This window comes from Corvus moneduloides, chromosome 3 (assembly GCF_009650955.1).
Source record: "Corvus moneduloides isolate bCorMon1 chromosome 3, bCorMon1.pri, whole genome shotgun sequence".
NCBI lineage: Eukaryota > Metazoa > Chordata > Aves > Passeriformes > Corvidae > Corvus > Corvus moneduloides.
The window spans coordinates 111,727,275-111,751,854 of record NC_045478.1 but is presented as its reverse complement, the minus strand read 5'-3'; the positions used below and the strand labels follow the sequence as shown (position 1 = coordinate 111,751,854).

The window sequence follows — 24,580 nt, the reverse complement described above, 5'->3', positions numbered from 1 at the left end:
CAGCTAATGACACTTGTTTGTGGAAAATAGCTGAAGTGCCCACAGGGAGGAATTCACTATTGAAAAAGTTGACTAGCAAATGTCAACTGAGCTGTATTTAGTCCTTTTCACACAAAAGCCATGTCAGGCAAAACAAGCCAAGTGGGAGGAGCAGGGACCATGAATTAGTACTGAGCAGAGGTACAGCCAGATGTATTTATTTTTTCCCAAGAATGCACAGTGATGAAACACAGATTTGGGGTTAAGGGTGGCTTTATTTTTTTTTCTATTAAAATCCTGTCTATCTGTATCTGTCCCTAAGATGACAAGTGTTTGACCCAGCCACTGGCAGATGCGTGCAGAGCCAAACTGCACATAGTGGTTCCATCTAAGAAAAGCAAACCCATTATCCTACTAGGAACAAGATGCCTGGGGAACATTCCTCCAGCACAGCATGTGTAATGGACTCGGGGAAGAAGCTGGTTGAGCTCATTTCAAAAGCCAGATAAATGCATCATGAGTGGTGGACCAGTCACTAATCCACTCAAGTCCTTCTAAATGCCACAGGTCAACGCCATATGCACTTTTTCTATCAGTTAAAATAAGGGATGCAGGTGAAATAGCACATGAAGTCACAATGGCAAGGAGACTTTTCCTAAACAGGGCATCATTTTGTGGCTTCTGACCTTAGCCAAGGATGCTGAGGTCAATACAAGTTGAGGGCTCTTCCCATTTTGCAGTATGGAGGTTGATCTGGAAAAAGATTCCCGTCCAAGGATAAGGATTTTATTTTCTTTTTAAAGAAAACGATGGAGGGAGTGGACTATTGGCTAAAGAATGGAGTATCACAGCAATCAGTAGAGAATGTGTTATTTTGTCACATCAGATTTCTTCAGCAAAAGCGGCTCATGATGGTTTTGTGATGGAAGTTAAGTTAGAGAAAAACTGACAGAACTGTGATTTCCCAAAGGAAACAAAGCAAACATAATCTACTTTGAAAAAAATCTGATTTTATTTTTGTATTGAAAAGACCTGTCAATTTAAATAGATGTTTATTTCCATTCATGGTCTCAACCAGTGTTGTGTGTTAACATTATTCAGAACTGTATAAAAAGCCATCTGTGTTACACTGGTTAACATCCTAGAACACTGGGGGAGGGGAGGGTTTGAAGCAGCTTAACATTAAAAATAGGATGTTCCCAAAAAACTTACAACTGATGCGGCATCTTCTATTCTAATTTTATAGGAGCTGAAGCATTTTGCAAATACAATTCAAGTTATTTGGTCTTCAAAAAGACTTTAAAACCAGATTGCTTTCATAGCAGTATTGAAGCTGTCAGCTGAGAGAACACACACACAACACTCTTGTGTGTGCAAACACATACATGGAGAACCACACTGAGCACAACTGGAACACCCCATTCAGTATCTGGATTACGAATGTGTTCCTCTGAATCCATGATCACAGTTAATATAAAATGCTAGTTGCTTTTTTTAATATATACATGGTTTCCATGGAAACCCAAGATTCTGCACAATCAACTGACATTTATTACTCATGGTGCTGTGAAGTTCTCTAGTGAAGGGGCCAAATTCCAAAACCTTTACTCAAACATGCACATACCTCACCGAAGCCAGTGGACAGGGGAGAAGATGGTTTAGAAAAGGGGTTGCAGGATCAAGGTCTAGATTTGAAAAATCACATGACAGATTGTCATTTAAAAAAGTTTTTAAGTCATTCTTTGGTTTATTTCCATGATTCCCAACACTGTCTGAAAAGCCCAGAGACAGTCACATGAGAAATCATAGCTCTAAAGCAAGCCCACAGCATTTTTAAGTCTTGTGTATTAAATGTTTAGAAGACTACAGGAATTCGGAGTACCCCTTACATTCATGTCCCCAAAAATCTAGTAACTGCTTAAGTGCATGCACTGAGGCATGACCGGCATGCCTGTAAATTCATATTGTTCAAGTTAAGAGTAAATATAGCTGCAAAAAACCCCACCCACCTATAATTAAATGGTCATTACTAGCAATACTACAGTGACTTGTCTTGTTATTAAAGAAATGCAGACATGGTTTCTGCCCCTTTGGCTCGCTCAGCCAAAGGAAGCTGTCTGCTCAATTTAGAAAGGAAGCACATTTTAAGAATCCAAGGGAGTTTAATATTTCCATGTTCCTGGGGTCAATTATTAATGTAAAGATGTAGACAAATGGCAAGTATATGAAAGCATCTCTCATACATTCCAAGGTTTGGAAGTCAAGAGCAGATCTTGACTTCCTTATGCTTAAATGTTATGGTAGGCTTTGAAAACCAGTCTATTTCTATGGAAAGCAAAGTAGAACTAAGTCTAGCTAGCATTTGTATGCAAGCAGTTTTTGCTATGCTTAATGTAAGGCAGATTTTATTGCAAAGAGTTACCAGTCTGCTAGTAGGAAAAAAAATACAGGCAACTATACTCAGAAAAGGTGGCTGATACTTACTAGTGACAACTTCCATTTTTTTAGAACAACTCAGCTTTAATGTACTTTCTGGAAACAGCATTTTCATCACTGGTTTTCACTTCCTTTCCCATCCCATGTTAAGTATCAAAAATCAAGACTGGATAAAATGAATTGTGGCTATTTACCAACCAACATCTTGTATTTCAATATTATTCTTAACTGGAACAAATATAAGTCATTCTTTATAACCTACTGCCACTGGTTGTTTATAAATATCAGCTTGCTGCAATAAACACTGGTCATTGAAATACTCATTTGCAGTAACTACTTGGCACTAGGTTAATGTAAAGTTTAATGGAAGTGCTTCTGATGTACATACAAGCACTTAAAACATCAGACTTTTTAAAACTTAGTTCTGGGGGTTTTAATCTCTATAGTTACAGTTTTCACAAGCATTTCTGAAAGTATTAAATCTCTTCAATAAGTTTAGAGGCTCCTGTCTCAGCATATCTAAATTTCTTCAACAATTACAGAATAGCTAATTTAACCTTCTTGCTTCCTATGCCAAGACAACACAATACCAAAATTTAGTTATGAAAAGAGGCATTTTTGGTCAGGCTGACCCCCCAGCTGTCCCTTAACAAAAAAGAAAAACAGCTCAAACCTGTCTCCTCTCTCCAGAAAAAAGACACCTAAGGCCACAAATGTACGTTTGCCAGAACATCAGGTGTTTCTCCATTTGTGGCAACTGTACATTCCCACTTAGAGAAATACAGTCTGAAGGCCCCACCACCACCTTTAAGGATGAACCACCTCAGAAGCCAGTTTAGGCAGCAGCGCATATGAAACCACATTACATCGAAACAGTGTGTTAAAGTCATTCCAGCTACTTCAACTAGTTTTTAACAATGTTTAATCAAAATTCCTAATTGCAGGAAAGAAAAAAGCAAACTTAATGTAGAGAGAGGCATAAAGATGCAAAGATAACCACCACAATGATCCAATAGCAAAAACTCTTGTTTAAAGGTTTTCTTATGCTAAAAAAGGCACACAACCCCTTGTGAACTAGAGACAAAAGCTAGCAGGACTACAGCAATAAACCCAGAAGAAAAAGCCTACCAGAATTACCCAATTGCCTACTGGGAGGGAACAATGAAGTAGACAGGCTGCTCTTGCTCCGTTTTGTTTGCAGGGAAGTGGTCAGATTTAATAGTCAAATTTAGCCACATTAAGAAACATTTAACAAAAGCTACCCCAAGAAACCAGAACAAAACCTGACGTTTGGGTCAAAAGGCCACAGACAGGCCCTTCCATAGCATGTAGCTGAGTGAGTTCAGAGATTGGCAATGAAAGAAAAAAGCTTTAGACATGTGACAGGAACGAGCTTTGGGATTTATCGAACAGTCACACCAAGCTTCTCCAGCACACGCACTCCCTTTTCCTGGTACTCTTGTCGGGTCATCCAGAAGTTGTCTTTGTCTTTCATGATGTCTGCTAGAACGGCGCCCCCCAGAAACACCATGTGCTTCCGACGAGGGGGATCTTCGATTCGGATCTTAAATTTCTGAGAAAAAGAACAGAAACTGTTACTAGGATTCTTGAAACAAAGCCTTGCAAAATAAAATTGGGCTTTCCACCAGAACAATAAAGTGGAAACTGTCTTGTGAGAAAAATGCAACTAAAACACTGAAATGTTAGCATAGGGCCCTCTGTGCGAGCTTCCAGCTTGCGCAACCAAAGTAAAATAACGACTTTGCACTGGAAATTAGACACAACTACTGACACTTGCCCAAAAATTGTACTTTCAGTATATTGACAAAAAGCCCAGGCGTCAGAATACTGACAAAAAATTAAAGACCCAATTTTTGCATTTCAGGAACACTGTAAAGAGTGAAATAATTCCTAATCTTTGATGGCTAAAATCATCAGAAGTTGCCAGATCATCAAATCATGAATATTTTAGAATTATACCAATCTACACAATCTAAACCAGCTTAACTAATTAATATTCCCTTAAGTTCTTCAGTGCTAAAGCTCTAACTTCACGAGCAAAAATGAGTACAAAGCTATGACTGAAATACTGTCTCAGATGTAAAACATTCTGTACAACTGACTCATTCCACAGAAGATCTTCAGAGAACACTGTATTAAGAACGAGGGAAGTTCAATTCAGTTCACCATTAGAAACTCCACTCAAAGGAATTTTCAGTACAACACGCTGTTACCTCTGTAAAGTGTGCAGCTGTTGCCTGCTTATCACAGTAACCAATGGAAAATTACTCCACCTGAAAGCGTGTTAGAACTCTAGCCTCTCACTTTTGAGCATTTCACTTGTAGTATGAACCAAAACTTTCACAGATTGAAAAAATTTATTTTTCTTTTCTCTATGACAACTTTAAGGCACAGAAATTCCTTAGCTCTGTTTAACCAACACTACAATTTGTGTTCTGGCATTTATCAGCCTGTTTTACATTCGAACCAACCCAAGACTTCAGGAATTATTTGTTACTAGCAGGGTCTAGAAGGTAACTACTTCATTGCAAGTATGTACAAAGCAAACGCAGGGTGTGAGGACCGACAGGCAGCGATTTTGCAAATTGCAGAGGGCCACCCGCAGGCTCTGTCATTTCTGACCACTTGGTTCCCTCTAGTGGGGATTCAGGGGAAGCCTCTGCACCCTCCGGATGCAGCAGCCACCCGATACCCACCGAGAGTTTTTCCACATCTCCTTTCAGAACTCGTTCCAGGTAGAGCTGTTTCAGTTCCCGCTCCAGTCGTGAAGGCAGCCCGGGATACATGGTAGACCCTCCAGACAGCACAATGTGCTTGTAGAATTCAGACCTGACCCAAAAAAAAAAAGTCTTTGTAGTGTTGTAATAGTGTACTCAGTACTACTGTAGGTACCTTACAGACAGGGGAGTAAATACAAATCTAAAAAACAGTCACTACACAAAGACAGACTGCACAAGTTCAGGAGACTTGCTCGTGCTTTCCCAGAAAGCAGAAATAAAAAAATATTGTGCTTTCAAGATTTTATCTTTGCTCGTTCTTACCCAAATAGTTTCCAGACAACCTGTGAAGCTTCAAAAGCTCAGTCTGAGCCCCACTCCCAGCATATACACACATTAGAGTGTCTAAAGCAAAAGATGTTACTTTGAAGACAGTTAGTTCTTGCATCACCCCTGCACCCAGACCGAGAATTTTAAACGTTCTGCTCTTACCTGGTATCAATGTCAGCAGCCTGGATGGTGTTGAACAGCAATTCAGCCACACCAACCCCTTCGACATTGATTAAGTGAGGCTGGAAGAGAGCCTCTGGTGCCTCAAACCGTTCTCCACCAACTTTGATAATCCTGCCATCTGGGAGCTAGGGAAGAAACAACACCATCGAAAAGACTACTTTTAGCCACTTGAATACTAAAAAAAAACAAGAGGAAATGACCTACATTGCTCCCAAATGTTTTAACACAGGAAATTGTTGATAATTGTCAGCACTGCAAGAAGTCATTCAGTAGTACTGAAAGAATATACGAATTCTTTAATCACTCTGCAATTCACTTTGAGACATCAGGAACCAGATACATCGATATTGACCTACTGAATATTTCCTTGCAACACCAACTCCTAATATCAATTTAAAAAACTATCTTACAGCAAGAATAATGCTTTTCTGCAAATTTTTCCAACTGTGATCACAAAGTATCCACTAGGAGCAAGTCTATCTTTCCTGACACCAGATATCATTCTCATGTCTCACTGCTGGATGGATGAAGATGAAACAATTTCATATGCTAGAATAAGTCCATTTTCTCTACAAATTCCTGAACATTGAAATTTCAAAGATCTACAATGACAAAAATGAGTACAAAGCCTTACAGAAAATCTGAAAAAAGCCTGTAGAAGATTTCCGCAGAACCAATTAATCTGATTCTACAGGCTGAGAAGTGAGCTATTGCCAAGAAAAATTGTAAAGGAATCAAAGCTAAATGCTACCTGAATTTTAACCTAGGAAGTCTAGGACAAGAAAAGCTGTCCTGAGACACTTACCGTGTAGGATTCAACTAGAACTGTGGTCTCTAGTGCCAGCTTCTGCTCCTGTTCAATGTTGTATCCCACGTAACACAGCTTCTCCTTGATCATGCGAACTGTCTCGAAATCAGCAGAATGGTTGAAAGCGTAACCTCGCAGCAAGAGGAGCTGGAGGGAGCACAGCAGGTTAGCAGGAAACGAGAAGAACAGTCCAGATCTCTCCGTAGAGGGGTACATTTAAACACGTATCTCTGTTCATCTCCCTTTTTTAGCTGCAAATGTGGGTATTAAAACAAATCCATCCCAGCGTATCCATTATCCCCAGAAAGGCAGCAGCATTACTCCAAATGGGAGATTCTCTTCATCATTACAACTTTCAACATAACCAGCACAAAGACAAATGAAAAAAACCTAAAATAATTCTTATCTTTAGAACTTCACTTCAGAACATTCCCGCATTCCAGTTTAACCATAAAGTTTGTCAGTCCAGGATGTTGCTTATATTTAAAACACCCAAACAAATGAATTGTCTATCAAACATGCTCTCTTATTTAATAATTGGGGAAGAATCACTACACTATTTTCCACACTGTAAGAAAGCCTTTCTGAAAATAGATGAGTAGAACTGAAAGAACACAATTTAGCTTTCACTTTAGGTATTGAGAAAGGCAACTTTCAAGTTTTTCCTTCCCAAATATGGAATAAATTCCCTTCCTACAAGACTGCCACTAAAAAAATGTGATGTCTGTGAACAACATCAATATCATCACATGTGATTTAGATGAGGAAACACAGTAAGAACAGACTGAAGCAATACAGAGAATACAGGAGTTCTTTATGTAATTAACATATGAATAATAAAGGAAAAACACAGAGTGGTTTCTTGCTGTCAAGGGATTTTGACTTGAACCAACATACCACAGATACCAGCCACAACCTTAAACCCTCTTCCCAGCTTACCTTAATGAGGTACCTAGTGATATCCCTGCCAGCGATATCTAACCGTCTCGTGAGGTGAGGGAGAGAGAAACCTTCATAAACTGGGCAAATGTGAGTCACACCATCTCCAGAGTCCACAACAACACCAGTCAACAAACCTAAAAGAATGGCGGGGCAGTACAACTTTTACTAGCACTTTCATAAATAGAGCAGAACAGTAGTGAGTTTAAGATAGGATTTTTCACTGTAACCTGACACAACCTCTCTTCCCTCAGTCATCAGTGGATTTTAAACTTCAGGATGTCATAGTAACAAATGTTTTCATATATTTTTTTTAGAAGCATTACTTTTACTTTTACCTAGATGTTTAGAACTCTACCGCTCACAATTATATCTGGTGTTTTGACATCTTAAATTCCACTCTAATTAAAGGGAGTATCTATGCTCATTAAATGCTTATTGGGGCACAAATTCCTCCACAGATTCAGTTGTGCAGCCTTATATTAATTTCTGAAGTATGAAGAAACCTAGAGATGTTCAAGCCACAAGTTTACCTTGTTAAATTCTTAGGACTTGTTGATTTTTACTGGTATTCAGAAAACCAAATACTTTTGTAAGGTAGAGAATATTTGGACTATACAGCACACACCTAGTATTTTCTCACAGAGGTGGCATTAGGCTGAATGAGATCCACCTTCACAGAATAAAAAAAAAATCAACTCACACAAAAAAAGTTTACCACAAACTATTAAATTCTAAGGTATACAAAACAGGTATCATGAACGTGTAGAAACCGAAGTTTCTACAGTTAAGAGGCAAAAATCAATGGTGAAAGTTGATCAGAAAACAGTTTTATAGTTTCTCACAAGCCACCTAAAGCAAGAAAACATATTTTAAGGAGATACCTTAAAAGTGTGGTACACTGAAATGAGGCACATCTCTATATAACTTTAGCCACTACTTCAATCTTTGAAATAATATAAATACGTAGGATGTTTTAAAGGAGGGGTTTTTTTTGATTTTCAAAATCAAATGTTTGATTTATGTGCCCCTGGATTTTTACATCTTAGAAGGTCTTCAGCTTTGTTTTAGATGATGGTTTGTAGAAACACTGCAGGCTGCTCTAAGTTGTCTCACATTCTGTTATTCACAAAGTAATTGAGTACTACACAGTAAGGTACATGTACAATTACAGCAGAATTTAAGATTGTAAATGTCAGTTAATTAAATATTTATAAGGAATCAAACCAAAGAAAACCAAGGGGAAAAATGTAAGCAAATAAAATTATTAAATTTTAAAATTTAAAAAAAAAATTTTATTTGCAGCAAATAAAATTAATATTCAGGTCTGAAAAAGTGGTTTTGGTTCAAGTGGTTATAATGACTTGCATGGCAGAACCACCCTTCCAGAACCCCACTGCTTTTGGTCTTGGACATAGGCACTACAGTGACGTGTTAATGGACTCAGATATTTATGTCCTGTCATGTGCCAGGTAAATACACCAAATCACTGACAAACAGATGCCAGGAGTCATGGTATTAGAACTGATGTGCTTGAGTAACTTCTTAAAATCCTAGATGGACTGAAGTTGATGGTAGAATTTCCACTGAATTCAGACAATCCATAATTTTCTGCTCAGGCTGAGGACCATTTCAATCTAGTTTATCTACAGCAGAAGACTCAACATTTAATTATTTTTTCCCCTGAAAACAGTACAGAAGTCACATGATCATCGTGAAATTACTCTCTTACTCATGGTAAAAAGTTCTTCGTTTTCCAGAAAATCCAAAGCAAGCCATTAAGACTTGATGCCAAAGGCAAAATGATTACACCCTGGAACAGTAACAGTTTTGAGGAACCAGGTTTTTGCATTTATCCATGCAAAATCCAAGTAACACCAACAGTGGTACCTAAAAATAGTTCCTCAAAACAAAAAGCAAGCATGCCAGTCAGAGCCAAATTTCCTTAGAAAACAGCATAGAATTAAGCCCAAGACTCCAAGACCCAGTGATGCCATATTAGTACTTTGGCTCAACAACACATTTGTAAACTAAAGAAATTTTAGGTTAATTTTGCCTACCTTGAGCATACAGAGTAAGAACAGCCTGGATGGCTACATACACCCCAGAAAACTGGTACGTCTCGAACATAACCTGTAAGATGAAGGCAAAAATCAGCTTCCAAAATAGACCAAATACCTCAAAGAAATTTCATGAGTGTTTGAAAACCGTTATTTCTAGAATTTTGTATTTTTACTAATCAAAAACACTTCCCAAGAAATTTCATCACACAGATTCTACACAAACATTAGAGCCCTATGTGCTTTAGGACACTAAGGAGTACATTCAGTTCTGTACCTTACCTGTTCACACCAGACAAGCCAGATGAAATATTCCACATCCGTTTAGCAACAAAAGAAACCCACACACCAATTTCTGCAGCTTTACACAAATTTTCACTTTTCCAAAGTGCCCAATGAGTGGGAGGCAGTACTTGTAGACCAGCTGAACAATTCATTACTGAAGTGTGACTTGGGAATAAAATGTTTGTTTAAGGTGTATGCTTTAAAACAAAGTTCAGGCATTTTTCATTCTTCGTATTAAGCCATACGGACTTTGTACTACTGCAGACTATGTCAAATAAAGACTAGACTCCTGCATATCTTAGTCTAGAATAAGCCCAGGATCACAGGTGGTTCTCTGGATCTGAACCACCTTCTTCCCTTCTTTAAAGGACAATCAATGACAAACTTTTAAAATTAGTGCAAAATCCACTACAGAGAGAAAACTGCAGGTTTGCAGAATTCACACTGAAACAGGAAAAGTAACTGCTTGTCTTGTACACTAGGTTTCCCTAATCACTGAACTAGTTTCAGTTAAGAAGCAGGCCAAGATTAAAGGATTTAGAGTTTATAAGATCTTGTCTTCTTTCCAAACACACAAGAAAAGGCCAAGTAGATAAATCATGCTGTACAGCAGTTTTCTCCTCTAAAAGCTTTACCAGGAAAAATGGATGAATTCTGATTATTCCAACACATACAGAGGTTTTGCCTTTGCTACTCTAGAGCCTTGTGAACCCTTCTGCAACTTCTAGGATTAGAAACTGATTGAATCCTAAGTACTCCCACAGCTCAAGTAAAAGATATCTAAATATTTTTGAAGCAAAAAGCTGATGCCTGACAATTTTAGAATTCTGAACTATTTAAAGAACCTCCTCTGTTAGAACAGTGTGAAAAGGAACAGAAAGGGAACAGCTGAAAGGGCAGCAACTCAAAATAGATCCGCTTTCAGCAGTCATTGTCTAAACCCAAGACTATTCCAATGGATATTTTCAAGCAACCTGAGTGCTTATTAAATGAAAAAATAATGTAAGAAAAATCTAGATTATCACCTTCATACAACAAAATCAATATTCAAATGGCATTAGTTACTGCCTTCACATGTACCAAACCCTAAAAGCCTCTACAAAACCTTTTATAACCTTTGGGGGTGTTGTCATTCATTCTTCCAAGATATACTTGACATGGAAATTGCCTTGACACTGGACATGTACGTGAACGAATCTTAAGATGTAAATACTGAGCAAGATGTTTCCCTGAGAAGATTCTTTTTCACATGACAGCAGATATTTGATTACCTACCGAGTGATGTTCTAACTGGGTACAGAAAGGAAGAAGAATTAAAAACTGGGGAAAAATATAAGTAATCATAGGTTGGATTAGATGAAGTGACTGTGCTCGAGCGTCTCTACAGCTTCTTGATTTGCCACTACAGTCTGGGTGCTTCTGAGGGTGTTACACAATGGGAGTGCAGCAGATAGACACAAACAGCAAACACGCTGTCAAGCTGAGGAGCAACCAGGGTCTTGTACATGCTATGGAAGGAAAAGCACTTTTCTAATATATATTTTACAAAATAGCTGGCATGTGAACACTTGCTGCCTTACTACTGCAGGTGGGTCTGATAAAGCCATGAAGTGAGGAAAGAAAATTACTGGAAACAGAATGAAGGACAGCATATATAATTATCTATCATCTTTATATGGTCCAGATGACTAAGCTTTTCTTCTCAAATGCTCTGCACTGTATCCCAAAATACAGAGACATTATTATATTTACTGCAGGCTTTAGGAATTATCTTCATTCAGTCCTCTGCCTCACACTGGGCTTGCCTCCCTGGAAAGGAGGAGGCTATGTCAAAAATGGAAGGAGTATAAATATGTTGCAGTTAAACTAAATATTGTAAGTTCTCCTAACATTGTGCTCCATTAAAAACATTAATAGAAACAATGAGCTTCTGTGTACTCAAATTTAAATTCACAAAAATGGATTCTAGTTCTCACTAATCTGCATCATGATTAAGTATCTATGATCTCTGGGGTGGTGTTAAAGAGGCAAATGGAGCAATGCAAATATTCTACCAGAATTCAGAGGCCACGCTAGACTCTTGAATTTCTGGTATAAAATTACTTGGCACCAGATTAACTAAAATCCATCCTTTTGTATTTATCAGGAAAACAGAAACAAGAACACTATTGTTGACAACTGAAAAGCAAAGAAGCCTGGACAGGAAGTAGAGCCATTCCTGCTATGAGGAGGCCACCGAGAATAATCTGCTCTGCCTATCACACCACAGCTGGCTGATACACAGTACATGATATTACTAGTGTTGCATTACCTGATACTCAGGTTATAGATCCCTGATGTCCACAATTGCTTAAAAAATGCAGTTTTTTAGATTTTAAATTTTAAAAATTTAGATTGCAGAGTCTGATTTTTTTCACTTAAGTTTTCCCAATTTTGCCAGACTTCATTTGCTCCCTGGTCACTGAAAGAAAGGATTAGTGCAAATGTATTCACTGCCACACTGCAGAAAGCACTACTGCAGCTGTGACATCAAAAGGATTTCAAAGGAAAGGCAATGATAAATGTAAATTCTTAACAGACTAAGCAATGAATTTGTGGAAATATATATACCAGCTTTGATATTCAAACTTACATTAATTGAAAATACATATGATGCTTATGAGAAAAAAATGCAACAAAACAGAAAACGAAACATTTTGTTCTCATCAAACATTACCGCTCTTCAAAACTGAGTCTTCATCACATAGTACAGGAGCTAAACAATATATATCTGACAACCTACACTGAACACAACATTCAGCTGGAGCTTAGATCATCAGGGCAGCACTCTGAGATTGAGGATGCAAGAACCAGGCTTTCCTTCTTAGAAGGCTTTCACTGATGATCGCTAGCACTAATTAAAGATTAGTGCATTGGTTGTCATCACACCTTCCTCTCAACTACCTCCAACAACACTGCTCTGTCTGGTAAGCATCATCTAACTCCAATCTCCTCTGCATTACTGGCTTATATAAGTCCAAGTCGTTTAAAGTAATTAACATTCATCCAACAGCTAGTAATCAACGTATCCTGGGTATGTGAAGACAGACATGTATTTCCAATTCTGTGTTTTAATGCTGCTGTTAATGCTTGAGACAAGACGCCTGCTTACAGCTTGTGAATGAGATCAGCTGGTTTGAATTTAAGCACAGTAGCATTCATGCCTATGGCTGAGAATGAGTTTTGGTTAGAGAACAGAACTGCTTTGCTTCAGACAGTCACTGCATGTTGCTGGAACAAGGAATCTCTTAGCAATGCTCCAATGACTGTATATCAGCTTCTACTAGACAGACATACCTCCACAATCTTCTCCCTATTTTTAGTTGGATTCATGGGAGGCTCTGTGAGTAGTATTTTACAATTTTTTGTGTCAATATTAAGTTTTTCTGGTCCAAACGTGTAATCCCAAAGGTGCTTCATATCATCCCAGTTTCGAACTATGCCATTCTCCATCGGATAATTCACTTCCAGCATTGATCGTAATTCACTGGCTTCATCACCAACCATGAGATCCTGTAAAATTTTAATACAAAAACATGTCAGTGTTTACAAAGTTTGCTAAACACCAAACTCCTCAAAAATGACAGTGAACTGCTTCAGCCTGTGTCCAGATGTGTTCTTAAACAATGCCCACATTTTTGAACCATTTGCAGGTACTTAGGAGAGAAGTAGAGGATATTTCATGTAATATTTAAATTTGGCTGTTACCCATCCTAAATCTTTTCCAAAATAAGTATTATTGATTTGATTTTTTCAATTAACCTTAAAGAAACCAATAAACCCTGTTAGAGCTAGAGACTACAAAGACCTTTGTAAGTATGGATGTTTCTCCACTGGCACCTCCCAAATTATTTTATCAAATACTAATTTCTAAGAGCCGAGATGCAAAACAGCACATAAGGGTAGTAGGTGGGATTGGCAGAATATTTTTCCATGCATGTTGCAAATTTCTGTGCACAATACCAGAAAAGGAATAATGAGTGGTGAATAAGCGTACCGAACAGGAGCAAAAGCAAATAAGAGATTATAAGTTCCACACCAGACATTAAAAGAAACAATGGTTTACATATTGCCTGTGTCAATAGGGTGTGAAGAGACATATCTAAATATACAATATAACCTCGTCTGTTCCTTGCCAAAAGTCCCATGCCAGAAGCCCCAGTAATGTGTTCTTGCACAAACACAACCAACTAATGCAATTTCTATAGTCATTTCACAGTGATTAAGCAATCTGTTTATTAACGTTAGTTATGCAAACATTGCACATTCAAATTAGTAGCATTGCATCTTCTCCTTTCCCACGTATTTCCCACAGGAAGTATGCACAGTAACATCTTATCTTTGCTCCTCATTATATCCCATACTTTTCTAAAGAACCCCGAACTGACTCACTTGTACTTAGGCTGTAAGAACATATTTCTAGGTATCATTAGCTCTGTGTCCACAATAATATTAATTGAAAAAAAAAAAAGAAAAGCCAGCTGCTTCATCCAAACCTATGCCACGACAGCTCGCAGTTACTGTGGCACAGCAAACTTGGAAGTGAGGGTTACTCAACCTACTATTCCGTGCCAGAGAAAAAAAGATGCACAAGAAAAAATCTGGCATCCGGTTTTATAATGCGTGTTTTAGAAGTAACCTAAGCAGTTATTGTTAACTATATAAAAAGGAAGTGAACTGGAAATAGTTTAAGTGAAACCACTCCTCTTTCACCTTCTCTCCCTGACAAGGTGTTCTACTTGTTTTTCTTGCACAGCAGATCTTCACTTGCACTTTTCTTGCACTTCAGCTCTTGACTGTACAGAAGACAAAAGTCAAGACTCCAACACTTTCAATCAAAAGCACTCTAGTGAAACCATAGTATGAGAACTCCACCATGCAGCCACATTACTCATGAGAATTTAAGACGACACAAACTCCACCAGTTAGAAGAATCAGAAGATCAGAAGCCTTTTTTGTGCACTGCTCTGTGAGGCTCTAAGCTGCCCAACAGGACATAGCCCAGGAAAAACCGCTATTCAAAGGTGCAAAGTGAAAGTTGCACAGAACTTTCACATCCTTTTAAAACAAAGCTAAAGGGAAGAACAATTGTTCTCTCTTGAGAACATCAGCACTAGCACACTAACAAACACGTACACTTGGCAGTTGAAGAAGGACAACACAACCAAATTTGCAGAGACGAATCAGTATTGTGGCATCCAATACTCAGTAATATCTGTCTACTGAAAATCTGAATGTTTCTTCAAACTCTTGGTTTGTAATGTTAATTAATTTCTAGTGTTAAAGATGCTGAGTTCACGTTGATCTTTCAATGTTATTCTTGCATCTTGCAAAACTACAGGTTATGTAGCATTTAAAAGCAATACATAAAATATTCCCATTAATTAGTTGCCAGTAAACCAAAGCAATGAACAATGTCCAAAATAAGTATGTATTCAAATGTAAAATGTAAGACAAGACAAAACAATGAATAGCATTTAAAAAATAACATAACAGCTACTAGGTCTCATCAAGCAAAAATGGTAAACAAAAAGCACAGGGGCACCTCACTTACCATCATTTTGTTATTCTACTTCAACAGGTCAAGAAAGGTGAAGAAAAGGTAGAAGCAAGAAAGTCAGAAAACGCCTAAATGAAATTCTCAAATTATTTTAAGTACACAGTAGAATTAGGCTGAAAAGAGATGCATGTACAGCAGGAAATGATCTGAGTTAGTTTAGTTAGGGCCAAACTAACATTATCAGGACACCAGATTAAATTGTCTCTTTAAAGGAAGCTATTGCTACATGTCAGTGGCAAGTCATGTTTAGGCTTCTTAGGCTGCAAACAAGATTGGTGTATCTGCCTATCCGTCATAAATAGGATTCTGTGCATAAATATTCTGTAACAGTGGAGTTTTGCCCTGGGCAAGGTGTGTATCTGAACTAGACAAGACTCTGCACAGGACAATTGATCATAACTAGCTCTGACAATTGCTAAATTTAAATTTTTTTAAAAAAATCATTTAATATATCCAAGAACTGAAAACTATTCCTTAGTACTGACTTACTAATACCCCCCAAACCTGCTGCAAAGACTTGTAGGTCAGTAAAAACCAAGAGCAGCATCTATGCTTCTGGTTTTACTTGCAATTTTAAGCAAAATAATCCCAGTAATAACTGAACTCCTGAGTAAGAGAAAAAACTATATCCCTGCTGCTAGCTGAAATGAGAATCCATAAGGAAAATATGGTCAAAGCAACTTGAAAGTGGTAACTCAATGGATGATAACCACTGTTTTGATCAGCTTCCAGGCTCCTTTCACAGAGTTTCTGAATTTCACAGGAGTGCAGCTTTCCTGAATAGTTTTGAAAAGTTAAACTGATAATCTTCTTGCCAGCTTCCTTTACTCGGTTTTAAACTTATCCTGTAAGAACTCACAGTGTATGCCCAGAATTAAATTTTGGCATAAAACTCATCCACTAAAATACATTTTTTTAGGAAATCTGCAAGATTCTCACAAAGAAAAACAGCACTCATGCTTAACAAGTCTTTCTACTGTATTATCCTACTGGGATATCCAAAGTATCTGTGGCAGGGGTTTCTTCTCTTGATACACTGCTTCCTTAAGAAAGGGTGACAAGCTGTTATAGGCAGATGATATAAAACTTCTAGAAAGAATCTAGACACAGTTTGTACTCTTTGAAACACACCCACATGATCCATGCTCAAGCAGAAGACCAGCAATGCATGCAAAATGATAGTTTACAGGTTCTTTTGCTGATAGCATAGCAATTACCCACTTCTACCTCCTATCTTTTCAACATAACACTGTTATCTGTAACAATATTAAATTAAGGTATCAGATAATCAGAGGATACCAAAACTGGCAGGACAGGCTGTATTGAATCAGCTGGAAATAAAACATTACTTCAACAATGAGATTTCATGCAAGAAAGTTTTGGGGGGGGAGTTCAGACTCATAAATCACTGCATAATTTCATAAAACTTTACCAGGACCTCCTTTAAGGAGGCTTCTCACATTAAGTTCAAAGAAATACCTCTCCCCAAGTCTTACTAGAGAAAGGATTATGTTTTCCTTCTCCTTACAAAAAAATCCTCTCTACTGTGAAAGGGAAAGATTTCTATCCTCTCAACCAAATTGTCCTAGCTGACACAAAGTAAAGCATTACTGAGATAGCAACAAGACAAACCCACAACCATATCTTGGGAAGCTCTAGTGTCTTTCAGCCTTTTGACTTCCTTGTATGGCCTGCTGACGCTACAACCATTTTACAGGCAGAAGCAGAAACTCGACAACTCAAGTTCTCCTTGTCAGCTACAGGGTTCTGAAAATAAGGAACAAGACTGGACTGATTTTTTCTCCTCTTCCTAAACTGCTGCTCAGAAGCAAATAAGGAAAGTACAATTGAATGCCTGTATATGTGTGGTCCTACTTAACCTTCACTGGCTAAGTGGGCACTTCTACAGTTCTGCATTGCCACCTGCTTCTCCCTCACTCTCCAACTGGAGTTTGCACGACGGTCTAGTGAGGCAGTCAGAACTTCACCTGACCAAGAAATCCCTCTTTTTCAGCTGAATCAGCTCACTGAAGTGGCTCACAACATGCCTGCACAAGCAGCATGACCAGCACAAGGTGAGAATTGTGTGGTTAGAAGCAAGAAGGGAGGATGTGACCACAGCAGGGCCAAGACATTTACCAAAGCCTGTATTGAAGAAGCAACTAATAACATTTGAAGTATTACTCTGTAATTACAAAATAAGTGAAAAATTATAGCTCCCTGGACTTCAGAAAATGAATTCAACAGTAGTTCTCCCCCCATGTCTTGGAATAATGTCCCAAGACAAAGCAGCCTGAACAGAGCCTCTCCATCTCTAACTGGTGTGGAGCACCTACATCCATCAACAGCAAAAAGAAAACAAAAACCATAGAAACAATGAAACGCAAACACAACCAAGGTTAAACATCTCATACAAGATCACAGATGATCAACTCTGAGTAGAAAGCAAACCATACAGAAAAACCTGGAAGCTCCAGCAGTTCTTCAGCATTGGCTCAAAATCCCACAGTACGGCTCGGTGACAGTCAGTCACTTCTGTCTGAGTGCTGCTTTCTAATCTTGGCATCATTTGCATACTGGCATTTGAAGCCCCTTTTTGCCCAGAACCACTCGAGCCCTACCTGCTGCCTCCTCAGGTGTACTATCTGAAGGCCTCCAGTGCTTTAGATTACCCTCTTCTGAACTTTGTAGTTTGTGACAGGCTAAAATCCAATACAGAAACAAATCAAGAAATACTGAAACAGCATAAAAGGGAGTTAAGGAAAAAAACACTTCCAAACATTACACAACTCAAAAGCTGCCCTAAATATTTTTATCTGTCAGAAAGAAATAACAATCAAAACATTTACCTTGATTTCAATGTTTCCTACTTTAGCAGTTGATCTTATAATGGGTCTTCCAACCAAAGCTGGAAAAATGTGCTCTGGAAAATTTGAGCCTGCATAGCCACATTTCACAAACTGAAAAGGAAGAAATAATTTTATTAGAATATGCATTATTTTTTTTTACCAATACAAACCTGGTTTGGGGTAAAAAATTAAAAGTCGAAATTTAAGCGCATGTGCCCCACTGGAAACCAATTTGATTTATACTTTCAAATCAATTTTACACATTTTAGATGATGCATAGGTCTTTAAAACTGAAAAAATTATTTTCCAGAATGTTTTCTGAATCAAGACTGTCATATTTTTGAGAAACAGTATTAAAATTAATAAGTACATTGCAAGCTGTAAGAGTCCGGTGTCTGAATTTGGATTTCCTGCCACTCTGTAAAAAAGTGCTCTAGCAACGTGAAATCTGTAATTTTGTAATGGATCACTTTACAATGAGTACCAATGAAACCTAGTTAAATCACGTCTCCAATTAGAGCACACAGCAGCGTAATAAACTATGCACCAGGAAAAAAAAACCCAAAACCTTGCAAATTCAAGTTTTATGCCCTTATAAAAAGTGCTCAAATGTGAACTAGCAATTCAGATGAATTTCTCAAAGTGTCATAATTTTTAGGGTTTCCTTTAAGGATAAAGTTTGCAGCAAGCACTTCTAAAACCAACAGCACAACCAAAACCTCAGATGATGGCAGTTCACACCAAACAGGATGCTCTGAAAGACTGTTTGTTACCCCAATATATACAAAAGGAAGCTTTATACCACTGGGTTCCAAGATAGTATATACACTAAGAAAACAATGACAATTTACTGAACAATAAAAAAATAGCCACTAGAGGAAGTCCAGGTGTAAAATATAAACTTTAAATGTGCCAGCAAGAAGTTACAAGTTTAGTACATGGGGATCAGCAAATTCTGCTCTTCAGCTATACTACTTTGATAGGATATTTCCATGTATCATACTCTGAGGTTCTGCCCGCAGCTCATACAGAGCAGACTCCTCTTTTATTCTGATGCACAGTTCGCCTACTGGACTATATCAACATGCCAGAACAAAAATATTTTCATCTGCAAAATTACCCAACCACTGAGGTGCAGCAGCGGTAACCCAGCACCATGGGACCCCTCAGGTTGGAGGGAACCTCAGGAGCTGTCTCATCCAACCCTGGGCTCAAACCAGTCACCGCTGAATTCTGAGCAGGTTGCTCAGAGCTGGGACCAGCTGGGTGCTGGGAGCCTCCAAGAACAGGCAATTCACAGTCTCCTCGGCACCCTGTCCCAAAACATTATTATCCACTGCAGGTTGTATTAAAAGCCATCTGCTAGAATTTTCCAAACGTTCACTGAGCTTTCCGAAGCAAGGTCTGAAGACTGCCACTGGAACAATTATCCAAGCAAAGAGTACAGTTAATTGCAGCTGACAGGAATTCTGTCATTACACTAACGGTAACATGAAAAGTCACTTGTGCTGTTGCTCGTAATTATTCACCTTACTGCAGTAAAAAAGGGCACCTGTTGTGGAAAGAAATTTAGACAGCCAATTACAGAAAGAGCCAAGAGATATTTTAATTATAGCTGGGGTAATAGAGGGGAGAAAGGATTTTTACTTTGCTCTTTTGCGACCCTAGTTTCTTTCACTCCTTCAGTGTTTGCTCTCCAAAGGCAGAGCTGTTTGGAACACCTGAAGAATGACATTGTGTACACAACTCATTTCACTCATTCTACTTCAAACCCAGAGTACTCTAAAAAGGCAAGTATTTACCAATTCTTTTGGTTATACTAAGGCCAGGCGTACCTAGGAGTTATACAGATCTTATCTGTGTATTCAAGAATGCAGTGCTGCTATGAGAAAGCAAAGAGCAGCCACAAGCACTTCTGGATCACATACCTGAACACACCAGAAGGCTTTAACAGAAGTTTTAAATTTGAGGAAACGTATGTGATATTTTGAAGAGCTGAGCTCAGTCCAAACAACAGTGTCCGTATTTAAAAAAAAATAAAATAAATAAAAGCTCCCTTTCAGGCTTAGCGAATTACTGCATTAAGGGCAATCACACAGTTTTTGTTGCTGCTACAGTGTGTAGGTATGCTTGTTATAAAATTCATTGTGCAGGACCTGGTCAAGAAGGTTTCCTAAGAAGGAAGTTCTATGAAACAGCCCATACAATCCTATCCTCCAGCTTAGGGTTTCCTAAATTGTTCTAAGCACAACCATAAGCACCTCCATGCATCTTTACAACCGTGTATTTGTGTACAGCCTTTTCCTCCTTTTCTGTTCCCCAGCATGAAGCAACTTCCCTAACAGTCACCACCAGCCATGCTGGTCAACAGAAGTAACAGGATAAGTAATACTTAAATAAATCCTTAGAACTTATACTCCTGAAACGCTCCCCTCAAGAAGCTCCACTACTCAAACTTTTAAACCCTGCTAAACCCCCAGTATTTATATAGCAACCCTGATGTATGCAACCAAAACAACTACTGCACAAAAATCAGTGCCTCTTGGCCAACCTTTAAAACACCTCTCAAAATCCCATACAACTATACTGACCTAAAAACTGGTGACCTACAAAACCACGAAAATTCTTACTATTTGATATGAATAGCAACTTCCAGCCTCTTTTTGCATTAACACCTTGACGCATCTTCCCAGGAAATTAACTATGTTGGCAATTAACAAATCCTAGATTTTAAAAACAGATTGTCGTTTCTCCAACCAGCCTAAAACACAATCAAAACCAGATTTAATCAATGCGAACTACAATGAGTGAGATTAAGCTTGGACATTCAGTCTGTTTCCCACTTCTTTCTGGCCAGAACAGAGAGGCTTAAAAATGACATTTTACAAATTTTGATAGACTCAGCCATACACAGAAAGGACAGAATTTTAATTTGCCTTCAAATTTGAAATTTCCCCCTCCAGTCTACATAAAAAATTGGTGAAGATAAGGACAAGTGAGCCTTGTTTGTCAGCTTCCCTATCAATGGGAGCATCCCCACTGTAGTACTCTCCCTGATACAATCCTGAGTATTCAGCTGATTCAGTAGATTTATGATGGCCTAACATTGGCTATTATGGCTGAAGAACCAGACTTGGTAAAACTACCAACAGGTATATGCACAGATCTGTATAACAATAGATTTTGGACTGGTTTAGATTTTTTGAAGGGGTACAGGAAACATAAGATACCTCTCCCTCCTGTCCCTTATAGGAAATCCTCCAAAATCTTCAAGTAAATGTCATGAAGTGCAGTAATCTGGAACAGCTTCTCTTTCCAAAGCCCACTTTCCAAATGCTCACTGTTCCTGCCACTCTCAATTTGAAACTCTCTAATTTAAGTACAGTGCACTTGTTTCTCTTCCACCTCTTGCTGTGCACACCCCTCACAACAATTATTGAACAATTTCAGTATAATGCTCGTGTCTCCAACAGTAACATGAGCACTCCATGAATTTACCCATTTCTGCAAGGACTTCATCATCATTTGGTTTTGCACACATTTGCTATACATTCTGCATGTTTTAAGAATAGCTACTTAGCTTGCCTGTGTGCAAGCCTATGTATGTAAGAATTTTTACCATATATAGTTTCTTCTCCATTTCACTGTGGTTTATACTGAGTCTTTCACTTCCTACTGAGTCATCAAACACTAAGAACTTGCATGTATAAGTGTTCTTTCAAACTAAAAGAATGAGGAAGCTTGCAAACAGGTCACGTGACTGGTTTTAAAATGAATACTAATACTCTTATCAGATCTCTGAGCTTGATCCTTTTCACTGATGCAACTCTCAAACAAAAACCCTAAATACAGTTACAGCAATTTTACAGGCCAAGAAGCAACTTTCTGTTTGGCCTCTAACAATAAGAACATCCACCTCTAATGCTTTAGACCTCTGAGGTGCCACTGCCTGCCTCCCACACTACGTGTTGCAATAACTTCCTTCTAGTCCCTCACCTCTTCCTCAAAGATAAGCTGCAGCCTGATACATCAGAAGTCCTACTGCAGCCTAACAAGAACAGTAAATTTCAAAGACAAGCCTAATGTTAAAAATTCACCTGATTTTTCCAAAGATATTCTCCATTTTTTTATCTAAGATTTCTGACGCCTGGCAGGAGATTTCATTTCAATCATGCTTTTAAGTATGAGGTATCTTAAATCACTCTGACCTAAAACATCTCTTGTCACATAGGAAAAATATTATTATCAAAACACTGGTTTGATGATATAGAACTACTTGATATCTTCACATGCAGTTGAGACTCAAAAGTTTTACTGAATGGAATTTTCTTCCAGCTTAGTTATCCCAATCCTTGTTCAATTATCCCAATTCAATCTAAATATTTCGAGTTGACTGATTTAACAACTACTTCTGATACTCTGCTCTCCCACCCAAGGAGGTCCGTAGCCAGGGTACTTCCAGACACATGTTGTTCTGCCCAAAGGCCAAGCACAACCCAAAGCCACACCAGCTGAAGTGACACAGGCCCCTCCTCTTGCACCATAAAGGCACTTTCCACTCCTGTGGTTATTTATATCCTGCTGGTACAACTCACAAAGGGAAAAAATGTATTGATCCAAGATGTCTCTGGAATTAACAGCAGGCACAGATGCCTTAGGTTGTAAAGAAATCTGTGTGGCACACCCAGTTTGTGAAATTTGATTGGAACAACCGCTTCTACCCCATGTGTCACACCTGAGACCAGCCAAGGCACAACACTGCTGTCACCACCAATACACTAAACATTTTACAACCCAGTGATTATTGCCATATAAAGGATCACACCAAGAGATGAAGCTCTAAATTATTTTTTTTTAAATCTGGGCCTCACAGTAGGAATATTAAAGAAAAAAAAAAAAAAACAAAAACAAACCCACAGAACCCCAACAAGCGAACAAACAAAAATGTAAAGCAGCTTCCATGTGCCTTTGTAAGAAGAAAATGCTAAATGCTATCTTTTCTTCTTTCCTTTTTCTAAATGATAGTGTAAAAAATGCCCAAAGGCTAAGAACCCTAGCCCTATTAATTTTTGCTATATGAGGGTAAATGAAGACATCAAAACTGTCAAATCCCTGAACTGTCAAATATGTTCTTCCTCCTGAACCATTCCAACAATTTCAGATGCTAACTGGAAAACCTTCTAATTTAAGATGCTGAATCTCTAGTAACATCATCCTTTGTCTCAACTATTCTTTCCTAGGCTTATCAAAAAAACCCCCTCTTCTTTATTGCAAATGTCCACATAAAAAAACCCCAACAACCTGCTTTTTTTTTTGCCATTCAGAAGATCTTAATGTACCACCAGCTATGTTAACTCTTCACATAATACTGCTTTACTAGGGGAAACCCTAGATTGCTAAAAAAAATTACCAAGGGGAAATATCAACCGACAGCATCTGATTTCTTCTTGCTTTAAAATGGTATCTTTTTCACTTCCTGCCAGAGTGCCTCACAGCCTGACAAAAGGATGGATCTCCAGCGGGTGCCTGCACGCTTATGGAGGCAGGAAAAGGTGAAAAGGATGGGAAGAAAACCTTTCATTTAAAAAATGCCGATTTGGAGGCACGTGGCAGATCAGAGAGATATTAAGGAAAGGATGATGCTCTGTTTTGAACAGCAGCTGCCAAAAAAAAAAATCGAACAAGCCCCCCCCCCCCCCACGAAACCCCAACAACAAAACCCCCAAACATTTTTCTAAAGTAATTATCCTGCAGAGAGAGGACATATCCTGATTGCTCGATGTATAATGCGCTCATTCAGAATTTTTGAAAATCGGTATTTCTGTCTAAACGCTCGTTGCTACAGATAGACTCGCTCAGATCACGTAGAGAAATCACGATATTGACGGTAAAAGCAGAGCGCCGAGGAGATGGGGGCGGGCACGGCAGACGCAGCACCGCAGACCCCCGGCGGCTCCCCCCTGGTTTGGGGACACGGGGACACCCAGCCGAGGGCCGGCAGCCCCCCCCGCCCATTCATTCCGCGGGCCCGCGCCAGCGCCGGGATGGCGGCCGGGCCCGGTGGCGGCAGCAGGGCCGGGCGGGCGCGGCCCGCGGGCGGTGCCGGCAGGAAGCCGGGCCGGCTCCGGGGGGAGTCGCCCGGCTTCCCCTTCCCCTCCGCCCCGGCAGCAGGGCGGGCCCCAGCGCCGCCCGGAGAGACTCACCCCGGTGCCGTTGTCGCACACCACCACCTTCCTGCCCAGCGTGTCCATCGCGGCGACACCGACACGGCTCCGCACCGGGACCGACACCGACGGCCGCACCGACACCGCCCCGACCTCCGCCGGGCCCCCCGAGCGCGCCGCCCGCCGCGCGCGCACGCCGGAAGCCGTCAG

The 24,580-nt window shown here is 39.2% G+C and overlaps 1 protein-coding gene across 2 annotated transcripts; it reads right to left on the bottom strand.

The window, feature by feature from the left end:
• Window positions 1-969: 969 nt before the first annotated feature.
• ACTR2 (actin related protein 2) lies at window positions 970-24,555 on the bottom strand. Of its 2 annotated transcripts, XM_032103559.1 has the most exons (10): window positions 24,410-24,553; window positions 18,207-18,317; window positions 15,352-15,366; window positions 13,095-13,310; window positions 9,474-9,546; window positions 7,414-7,550; window positions 6,472-6,621; window positions 5,646-5,791; window positions 5,133-5,265; window positions 970-3,988 (listed from the first exon to the last, which is right to left on the bottom strand). In XM_032103559.1, the coding sequence occupies exons 1-10, from the start codon at window positions 24,455-24,457 to the stop codon at window positions 3,818-3,820; spliced, it is 1,200 nt and encodes a 399-aa protein (XP_031959450.1). In that variant the 5' UTR covers window positions 24,458-24,553; the 3' UTR covers window positions 970-3,817. The 2 variants fall into 2 exon arrangements, with proteins under 2 accessions (XP_031959450.1, XP_031959451.1); XM_032103560.1 differs by lacking the exon at window positions 15,352-15,366 and having other exon boundaries at window positions 24,410-24,555.
• Window positions 24,556-24,580: the final 25 nt, after the last annotated feature.